This window comes from Coturnix japonica, chromosome 11 (assembly GCF_054131305.1).
Source record: "Coturnix japonica strain WE chromosome 11, WE-NBRP24, whole genome shotgun sequence".
Classification (NCBI taxonomy): Eukaryota; Metazoa; Chordata; class Aves; order Galliformes; family Phasianidae; genus Coturnix; species Coturnix japonica.
In genome coordinates this window covers 5,827,447-5,838,136 of record NC_140673.1, presented here as the reverse complement: position 1 = coordinate 5,838,136, position 10,690 = coordinate 5,827,447, and the positions used below count along the sequence as shown (strand labels likewise).

Sequence of the window (10,690 nt, the reverse complement as noted above, 5' to 3'; positions counted from 1 at the left end):
CTCCTCCCCATCCCTTGTAGCAACTCACATCTGCTTATTCTTCCACCCTCCTTCCCATGCTAATTGTTGGCACTGGGTGCACGGGGCTGCTTGGTCCTGCTTTATAGAAATCAATTTGTTCTTTCCTTGCCCACAGCCCTGAGAAGTGCCTTGAAGTGTGCCAAAGTGAGCCGCCAGCCTTTTTATTTGATGCAAATTCCACTGCATCCTTTTAATTGCAAATCGTGTTGTGGAATTCTCTTCTTATTTAATAAAAAGAAAGAGCAAAAAGGAGAAGTTGGGCATGTTCTTTCCGGGCATAGCTTTGTGGGCGTTATAATTATTAGACTCTGTTCTCCACAAGTCCCATTTGTTTCTGAATGCAGAGCGAGGCCCTTTGTTTGCTGGGAGAGGTCAGCTTTTGCCTTCCATTTCCATTTAGTAGGTAGGTGGGAACAGAAATGTCAGCGTGTTCCTCTGGGAGGGAGCAAAGAGGGGAATTGGTTCCTAGCAAGCATTGCTTCTTTCTCCTGTAAATCAGAAACCTTTAGCATCTCAAGTGCTCTTCATAAGCTCTCTGAATGTGGCTGCTGGAAGCACACAGCTCCTAACCGAGACATTGGCTTCTAAATGGTCGCGCCATGGAGCAGCCCTCACTTTGTACAACTGGAGGCGGTCTGCTCGGGCACAAAGTGAAGCCATGGATGGGGAAAAGCTTGGCCTATTGCAGTTCTCAAAACCCAGAGACAGGGTTGCTCTTTCAGGGGTAGTTATGCTAATTTCTGTGCTTATAAACTTGTCTTTGTCCGTGAGAATTGCATGGAATTTTGACCAAGCAGAGAGGTTTTGGGGCCATGGAGGCTGACAGATCCATGGGCAATTTTCTCCTCCAATCAATGTGAGAGCTGATTCGGGTGTAATTTCTTTGACAAATGCTTACAGGTGTCTCTGCTGCAGGTCCAGTCACCTGTGGACTCGGCCACGATGTCACCAGTGGAAAGGACAGCAGCGTGGGTCCTCAATAATGGGCAGTATGAGGAAGTCGAGGAGGACACAGAGCAGAACCCAGATGAAGCCAAGCATGCCGAGAAGGTACCTTTCATTCTGTATGGGTGGACTCGAGGGATGACAGCGGGTCCTGCCCATCCCAGAGCTGGGTGCACAGCAGCTGACAGGGGCAGCCATGCCAGAGTCATCCCTTCAGAACCAAGCAGGCTGTGTGGGCACGGCTTCGTACTGTCACACTGTGAGGCACAGTGCCATGCTGTGGATGAGCACACACCTTCAGGCTGCAGCATGTCAGGTGGCTGCACGTGGACATAGCTCAGGGCTCATAGATTACAGGCTGGTCTTCAGCGTTTGCTTGCATCATTAGTCACACTGTGTAAGTGCATTAGATCCTGCTCAAGTTATTATTTTTATGACAACATCATAGCTGTCTTATACTGCTGGTTTTTGATGCTTGCGAAGTCTTTTAGTCATCATGACATTCCATTTGAGAAAGAAACAACGATTGTTAATCCAAGCTGAGTGTATTTGCAAAGTGGTTGTGCAAGTCTTGGTTAAGTGCAGCCCACCAGTAGATTCAGATTTTGTCCTGGGCTCCCCATGGGGTGGACACCCGTCATTGAGGTGGCACAGTATTTCTGCACTAATGCAGAAGTGGTTATCCGGTAGTAAGCAGGACAAAACTTTGGCCTTGTGAGCAATATCTGCTGCCTTCAACCTGGGGCAAGTGGCTTCATGCCTTGGTCCTGAGGATTGTGCTGTTGGGGTGCTGCAGTAGCTCAATGGTTGATCACATTGCTGCTGTTGGCAGCTTCTGTCTGTGTGCTCCTTGGGTCTGCAGTGACTGGGGATGTTACCAGCCCGGGCTGAGGAGCCATGTTGGATCCATCTGATGCTTAAGGTTGTGCATGACATCCTGTGGAGCAGGAGTAGCATAATGCTGAATGGGAGCTCCCATGATCCTTTGTCAGTCAAAAAAGCATTGGCCCTAAACAGCAGCAGAGAAGTATAACAGTCTGATCTCTTCCTTTCCCCTCTGTGTCTGATCCCTCCCTTCTTTCTGCCTGCCTGCAGTACGAGCAGGAGATAGCGAAGCTGAAGGAACGTTTGAAAGTGTCGAGCCGCCGGCTGGAGGAGTACGAGCGGCGGCTCCTGGTGCAGGAGCAGCAAATGCAGAAGCTGCTGATGGAGTACAAGTCCAGGTTGGAGGACAGCGAGGAGAGACTGCGCAGGCAACAGGAGGAGAAGGACAGCCAGATGAAAAGCATTATCAGCAGGTGAGGCTTGGGGAAGTTTGGAAACGTGTAGGGCAAGAAGCTCCCCTGTGTGCCTTATGCTGGCTATGGCACTAGGAAGGGAGAGCTGCATGGGCAGTTTGACATCTCTGGAATGGTGCTGTCCTGCCTTGGAAGTGAGAAAACAGATATGGATATAGAAACTGGCCTCAAGTTGCCAAGAGAGTGGAGGAGCAGTCAGGAATTTGTAATGCTGGTCTCTGCTGTACTGAGAACTAATCTCTTTGCTTTGTTTGGAGTCAATTCTGAAGGCTGTATTCTCCAGAACAGTTGCATTTTTGGCTATGTCCATTTTGCAAGTACTAGGGTTAGCCAGCTGGGAGCATGAGATGGATAAGTAACCTTTCCAGAGTGCAGCAAAATTCTCTTCCTGCACACAAGAACAATTGGAGAAGTCAAACCAAGAGGGCAGAGTACCTCAAATGCTCTGGAATAATGCTGAGCTGTCCTAATTCATACTTCTTTTTGTGCACCAGGCTCATGGCAGTTGAAGAGGAACTGAAGAAAGATCATGCAGAGATGCAAGCTGTCATTGATGCAAAGCAGAAAATTATTGATGCACAGGTAAGGAGCTCAGGATCCCCAAGAGCTGAGTGTTCTGTGCATAGAACCCATTATTTTCTCCTATCGTCTTGCCCCAACGTTGTTATCTAGCTCCCAAGCCAGTACTGGCTCATGGTGTCGCACATGTGACCAACTGCCTTCTAGGAGAGCTGTGTTTTGTAATTAATGCAGCCTGCCCTGTCTGACAGTGGCTTTTGAGAAAGCTGGCAACAAATCACAGGGCTGACTGCTTCTCCAAAATATTTCCTGCCTTATGAGATTCCAGGGGGGCAAAGGAATAGTGTGGTGCATTGTGTAGACATTGTTCCAAGTGTGGGCCTGGGAACTCTGGAGAAGCTGTGCTTCATACCAGCATAGTTGGATTGCCACGTGCATGCATCTCAGCTATGCGAGCTAAAAGCACGGCTTTGAACGTTGCTGTGAAGACAAGAGAATGCTTGCCATGGAGCATTGCCCAGCGTAACCCCCTGTGTGGCATTTCACCCCATCCGACTGTTTGTGTCAGTCTTGGAGAAATGCCCCCTCTGCCACAAACTGCAGTGCTTGTCTCAGTCCACACCAGTCAGCTTTGGGAGGTGGGACCTTGTGGGCAATGCATGCGGGTGTATCGTGTGGGATCATTTCAGCTTTTCTTCTGTGTCTGTGCTGATCCCAGAGAGCAAAGCTTGTCCAACAGAACCCGAGACTGGTTTGGTATCTGCCTGCCATGTTGTGTTTGGAGGATGTCTTTCCTGCTCCTGGGTTTCTCAGTAGTCTCAACTATAAACTTTAGGGATAGGTAGTCTTTCACAATGGCCTTGTTTCAGGAATAACCCCCGTTGTTCCAGGAAGTTGTTTCCCTCACTTGAATGCTGTTAAATCTAGATTCAGAGCAGGCCCACCAGAGGAGCCCACATGTTTGCTGAGCAGCACAGCAACCCATCTAAGTCACATCTGGAAGATGTTTTTTCATAGTCTTTGATTCCCTTGGCGTGGGAATCTAGCAGGGATTAGACAAGTAGAGTTCTTTTATCGTGTGCAGTTTGTGGAATGGAGTTGGAACCTGGCTTATCACATCTGTTTGAAGAGAGGTTGCTGCAAGGAAACCTGAGTTTCTTGTACTTAATGACATGACCACAAGATGCCTTTCAGGATTTGCTCTTTAACCTTGTGTTCGGGCGCAGCACCCAACACATCCCAAACTACAAGGATAGCCTTGTCCTCAGCACTGCTCACACCAGCTCTGGGCAGTGCCTGCTGTGCACAGCAGTGTTTGAGGCCTTCCAAGGTGACTGAGAGCCCCCACTGAGCAGGGGGAGGTCTGGCAGCACTCTCCTTGGCGCTGCAAAGGGTACTAGCCCAGCTGCTATTGCAAGTGACATCTTCGCTGTGTTGAATTACAGGTCATTAATGGGGATGAGATAATTCAAACAGGCAAGTAAACCCAATCAGTTCTCTAGCTGAGCAGCACCCAGTCCTGGCCCAGTGCACTGACCTCCTACCCATTCCAGCTCCTCCCACTCCCTGTGCCCAATTCCTGCGTGTTAGATGTGTTGGGTAGGTTGTGTGAGAGGATAGGTTCAAGTGAGAGGATGCCTCTGTTTACTGAGCTCCTTTTCCAAACGTGGGTTCCCAGCAGCCTGCATGCTGGTACAGACAGCACTCAGTGCCAGAACATCACCAGCCTTTAACTTTTAACAATCTCTAAAAGACACCCTTAGGAAGAAGTTTTAATTTTGAAGTACATATTCCAAGTACTTGCTGGAATAACGTACCTATTGGAAGCATAGTCCAAGGAGGAGAAACTTTAATTTGCTGAAGAACACTTTTCCACAAAGGCAGCTGGGTTTTTTTGCAGGATTTATATTGGTGTGGGGGAAAGGTTAAGGCCCTCATCTTTGTTTTTGCACCCAGCCATTTACCCCCATGAGGAGGCCCCTTGAGAAAAGCAGGTGTGATTACAGCAGTACCACGCAGCCTCTGTGCTGGGATGAAACCCTCATGGGGCTGTCTGTAGCACCTATATCTCCTCAGCAGTTTGCCTGAACCGTCCCCTAATGTTTGTGCCTCCTGTACATCATTTTCCTTCCCTTTTGTTTCCCAATGTGCTGGACAGAGAAGAGTTCCTCCATGCTACTTTTTTCATGCAAGTAAGTTAGTCATTTTTCCTTCTCATAGTGAAAAACACAGCCGACTGGTAGCATGGATAGCACGTGGGCCTGCTGCCATCCCTGGTGCTGCTCTCTGTGGCTGCATTTCTTCTTTTAACTTATTTTTTAGAGAAGATGAAAACTGCCATTTCCAATTGCACCAGCAGCTCTTTAGCGTGACCCTTTAGTGCTGTATCCCACCGCATAGACTCTAGCTGTTATGAGGCTGGGTTTTGCTGATGGTTTTTAGGTTTCCTCTGGATAAATTCACTGTATGTCCTTTAGCTCTGTGACTCCTCTTGCTAAGAGTGGAGGCTGGAAGAACCAAAACTGGGATGTGAGAACCCAGGATTGCATAGAGCCCGGGAGCCACTCTGAGCTGGAATGGGTCTAGGAGCAGTGTGTGTTCAGTGTTTGTTCTTTGTGTTCTGTCCATGGCATCTCCCCCTCCGCCCACACTGCCCTCTTTCTCCTTCACCTCGAGTAACCCCTTAGCTGTAGCTTTTGGCTGCTTCTCTGTGTTGCTGTTGCACCCTCACTCCTGCTGATGACCGCAGGCTGCCATCATTTGCTTTTTTCTCTTTTTTTAAGTTCCCATTTAATTTCGAACATCCCATCGGTTCATTCTGAGCACACTCCATCCCTAATGCAGACATGATGGCCATTAGACGCCACCTGCACTTTTCTATGCCACACGAAACCACCACTTTGATTTCCTGCTGCCTGTTTCTGTTTTTTTTCCTAACACATTAAAAGGAAATATTGGCTATTGTTATTAACTCCAGCACCCATGCCCCCCCTCCTCCCCCTTCCATGGCAAAATGCTGCATTTCCATCTGCCTCGGCTGGAGGCTGTCAGGAGAGAGCTCACCACGTAACTCCGATTCACCATCACTTCCATCATGCCAAAGGCCAGGAGGGCCCAAAGGGCACAGCCCACGAGGCCACGCCACCCCTAAGAAAACAGAAAGAGGCAGACATCCCATCGTACCACAGAATGTTAGCTGAGCTGCCTCGGCCTTAGAAATCATCCAGAGACACTGTCTCGGCCCCAGGTCCTGGGAAAGGCCCGTAACGCAGGTTGTGGGGCAAAAGGCTGTTTGTTGGTGAAGGAGCTCTGACACTGGGCTGTTTGTTGCAGGAGAAGCGGATCGTGTCCCTGGACTCTGCCAACACGCGGCTGATGAGTGCCCTGACGCAGGTGAAGGAGCGCTACAGCATGCAAGTCCGCAATGGCATCTCCCCCACCAACCCCACCAAGCTTTCCATCACGGAGAATGGTGAATTCAAAAACAGCAGCTGCTAACTGGGCAGACGCTGCCAGCCATCTTCCCAGGAGAAGGGCAGGAGGGAGCGGACTTGAGAAACTCCACCGACGGCCCCTCTTCCCCGCCAGGTTTACATGTTGCTGCTAATAAAAACAAGAAAGAACTCTGAACGGTGGGCTTCAATTCCCCACTTGAGGCCAGGAGTATCAGGCTCCCGAGAACAAGTCCTTCCATATCACTGTGTAAATAGAGGGAGCTCTGGGTCATGTACAGAAAACGCCGATGTAATATACCAAAAGGAAGTGAATACTGTAGATTTTTTTTTTAATTATTGCTATTTTTATTATTGTTTTTTTTTTTTTTCCTCTTGTTGAAAGCACTGCAGTCCTTGGAGAAGGAAGAGGGGAGTGTGAGTGCATGTGTGTTGTGGGTGAGAGAGCTGAGCTGTGGGTTACATTAGATAGCAGCTGTATATATCAGGCTGACTGATGCAAGTGCACGAGTGGAGTGAAACAGCAGTGAAATGAATTCTGTAACAAAACTCATCCTCTGATTTTATCCCTCTCTTCTCTAGTTGTCCTTTTATCCGAACGCCAACTCAATAGCAAACGTTTTTAGCAAGAAAATTAGCTCATGCTGGCTCCTGTAGCTGCCTTTGGTGGGATTCCAGCATAAAAAAAGTGAAATCCTGAACAAGGTAAAACCTTGGAGCAGTGATCCTGTCTCCTTGCATTTGCACACGCAGGCAGGATTCCCAGCTAACAGACAGAGGGGATCTGCAGTTGTCAAGGTAGGATTCTTTTTTACCCCACTTGTAATGCAGTTTGTATTTTCTGTTTTGGGAATATACAGACCTGTAAATACTTTTATTATTATTATTATTCTTTCAATCCAGTCTTTACTTTCTGCACCGTGCAGTGACACCCTGGATTATTCCCTGCACTCCTTTGGGAGCAATCAGGTCAATGTTCTGAGGAAAGGGCTAACCAAAGGGCACATGTGCCCAGCCAGAAGAATTCTGTATGCAAAACTTCCCTTTTCTGGCAGATTTCTTCAACTCCATCCTGCTCGCCTTCACTGTTCCAGCCTCCAGCTTAGCCAGTTTAGCTCCAGATAAAGGCAAGAGCTTCCATTTCCATTGGAATTTGCCTTTCTCTGGATGTTTTTAAGGGTTTTATGTTGAAGTTCTTTACACTCCTACTTTTCTTAAGGAATTTTGACTCAGCTTTCATCTCTCATTATCTTCAGTTGCATTTCATAGAAACGCATTTCCAGGCTGCATGTCAGTGTGTCTGTCATTACGAGTACAAAGCGACCTTCTCGTGGCAGATTGTCAGCTGGTAAAAGATGAACAACAAATGGTGCAGCCTTGTCTGTTCTCATGATTTCATCGTACACCCCAATACTTTGTTTGAGGTCCTTCTAAAGGCTCTGAAGTCAAGTGGTGTGCGACAAGCCAATGAGATGAATGTGGTGGGGGTATCTGCCTCACATGGTGTAGCCTGGGACAAGGAGGAGGAGGTTAGAGCTGATGTTCTTCCTGGCCCCAGTTTATGAATCTCTAGAATTGTACTACATTAAAAATGTAGAGGTTTCTAAGCCAGTTCCAGAACTGCTTGGGATGGACCCGCGTTGCCCTGAACATGAAGGACTGGCAATACCGAGGCTCCAAATTCAGTGTCTGTCATTGAGTTTGTTTGTTGTTTGCAAATGAATTAATCTCTGTGGGCAGACTTCAGTTAGTAACACAAAACGTTAACTGTTATACATTGGTTATGGTGAGCTGAGATGCTGAAGTTAAACACTGTCATACCAGCATTTTACATTTCTAACCATGGGTACGCACAGAGACCACATCTCCTGTACTGTGGGAAGGAAAACGCTGTCACATCTGAAGGAGATTTGTCTGCAGTGAGTTGGGATTTATGTGCACTCAGCTCTTTCCAGTCAAAGTCTCTCTCTGGCTGCCAAGTGTGATTTGGTCCTACAGACCCAGCAGCATCCTCGTCTGCTTCTTGGTGCTCAGCAGTGATTTGTTTTCAGCACTTGCAGAATTGTCTTCCTTCTCTGGGTCACCACTGACTGATTTGATCCTCCAAGTGTGTCATTTTGTTCTTTCTCCTTTCCTTCCTCCTCTGTGCATCACAGCCTTAGGCACTCCATCCAGTGTCTTGTGAGTAGCTCTTTTACAAGAGCAGCCCTTATTTTAGTTGAGTATTTGTGTGTGATTTGCATCTCCCCTTTGCTATGGGCTGTAATTTCACAGCTGCATCCTGGGAGGCTTGTTCCCAAAAGTAACCTTTGCAGGTGGGCACGTGTGTTGCTCATTTAACATGCAGTGCAGACCACAGGGGTGCTCTGTGACTGAGACAGAAGAGCAAGAAGTCATGTGAATGCATTGCCTAAAGCAAGGCCAGCTGCATCTCTTCTATTTCAGTTTCTATCCCAAAGTGCAAAATGTGCTCCTCTATCTCCTTGTACAGAGGAGAAGCTCCCCGTTGACCCAAAGTGGGGTGAAGGTTGTGGACTCGCAATGCTGCAAGACTAAAACGGATGAGCTGCAGTACAGAATGTGATGTTCCTGAGTTCTGCAGGCAGCTGTCTCTCCTAGTTTGTCACCAAGCAGCTTTCTGGAGAAATTTTAAGCTGCTTTAAGCTGACAGCATGTGAAAATGGCAGCTTTTGTTCTGTCCAGTCTGATAAAATTCAAGTGATACTGAACCATGTGGCTCTGTCTCTTTTGGGACAAGAACCCTATCTGGGCCCCGTCTCATTCTTTCTAAGACTAACAGCCAGTGGGTCTCTGCAGCTATGAGTGAAAAAGTGAACAGTAGAAAAATGTGATGATAAGTGTTATAGACTGTGGTTCATAGATCCAGCAGATTGATCAGGCTGTGCTAATGCTATTGCGAGCAACTGCTGCTGTCATTTAGAAACAGCTGAAGTAATAAAATGTGAAAACCTGTCAGAGTAATGCTCCTGTATTTCTAGGTGTGAGGCAGGAAAGCTCCCCATCGCAGTCCTTGCTGGCCCCGTCGCTTAGTGCTGTTCTTCCCAGACCACAGAGACACAACAGAGCAAGCACAGCCGTGAGGTGTGTCCTGTGAATGCCCATTCTTTGCAGCTGAAGGAGTTCTCACCTTTTTGTAAGGGAAATAGTCAGATTTCACATCCAGAAGTACCAGCTCTGATATCTGTGGTGCGTTGGAAATGAGCAGCTACATCTCAAAGCACAGATTTCACACAGCTCCACTTCTTACAGCTCTCATTTGTGGTGGAATAACTCTAAGCAGGAGATCCAGAGCTGCATGGAGAGGGATGTGTAGGCTTTCTAGTTAGAGAATATGAAGGGTATCAGTCATAAATTCTGTATCCATCCATCAGAGAAATGGATTTTACTCTCAGTTCTTGCAATTGCTTTGGGTTGGCTTAGGCTTTTTATTTTTATTTTTAACACCATACATTAATTTCATGTTTTAATGCTTCCTTTAACCACCAGTTTTGAACTTCATCTGCAAATTGAAGTCAGTCGGTTGTACAGCAGTGCCTGTGGGGTGTGCCAGCAGTGTCTGTGTGCTCAGGTCTCCGTGTGTATATGAATTCTGCCTGTGTTCTGCAAAGCTGTCTGTGTTGTTTCTGGAGAACAAGTCCTGTCCAAGTTGAACCATTATGTGTAGATAATGTTACATTAGCGTGGTCAGCCACAGGTATCCAGCTGAGCACGACAGAGCAAAAGGGTTAAATTGAGACTGATGCTCTTTAGATGTTTCCTTCTCTACAGTCAGCTGGCTCCCAGGAGTGAGAGCTTGTCATTGCAGGCCATGGCTGCCAGGGATCCTACCTGTAAACATAGATTTTCTGTCTCAAGGGCCTTAATAAGAGTGTTATTATTACACAGAACTGTTTTGCAACGATAGCTCTAAATAATTTATTTTTTATTTCGACAAAGTACACCTTAAGAAGTAATAAACTTGGTTTTTCAAGCCGTATTTTTATGCTAGTAGCACTGGACTGTTTGGTCTCTGAGATCCATTTCTGCATTTCATTGCCTGGGTTTGTTCTAAAGAAGATTTATTTTTGTTCTGTGAATAATTTTTGAAGGTTCTTGTAATATGTACAGATATAGATACATTTGAGGTCTTTTATTGATATTCCTACAAAGAATACAAATAAACTTTAACTTTAAACAGTTTGGACTCAGTAACCGTGTGCTGCTTTCAAGTTCTGCTCTTTGTGTGCCACCCACTGCCAGGAAACAGCTGGTGCTGCAGAGGGGAGAGAGCGACGGGTTGTGGAGACATGGAGAATCGCTCTGCTTCTCTGGGGCATGAGGTTTTTGTGTGTAATAGGAAGCAGTGAAAAGAGTTACCTGGGATGGATTAATGTGTTTCTGCCTCTCCTGCTGGCAATGTGGATGTGATCAGCCCAATTTCTTTTCTTGCTCAAT

The 10,690-nt window shown here is 47.0% G+C and overlaps 1 protein-coding gene across 16 annotated transcripts in view; it reads left to right on the top strand.

The window, feature by feature from the left end:
* Nucleotides 1–10,432, top strand: part of RASAL2 (RAS protein activator like 2) — a 138,530-nt gene extending 128,098 nt beyond the window's left edge. For 12 of the 16 annotated variants that reach the window (XM_015869599.3, XM_085512131.1, XM_085512132.1 and 9 more), the window contains 5 exons: nucleotides 937–1,071; nucleotides 2,062–2,264; nucleotides 2,759–2,846; nucleotides 4,229–4,259; nucleotides 6,117–10,432. In XM_015869599.3, coding sequence (XP_015725085.2) covers nucleotides 937–1,071; nucleotides 2,062–2,264; nucleotides 2,759–2,846; nucleotides 4,229–4,259; nucleotides 6,117–6,259 — 600 coding nt within the window. In that variant the 3' untranslated portion in view covers nucleotides 6,260–10,432. The remainder of the gene's footprint in view (nucleotides 1–936; nucleotides 1,072–2,061; nucleotides 2,265–2,758; nucleotides 2,847–4,228; nucleotides 4,260–6,116) is intronic. The other 4 variants (XM_015869601.3, XM_015869600.3, XM_032446265.2 and 1 more) reach the window with 1 other exon arrangement.
* The last annotated feature ends 258 nt before the right edge of the window (nucleotides 10,433–10,690 follow it).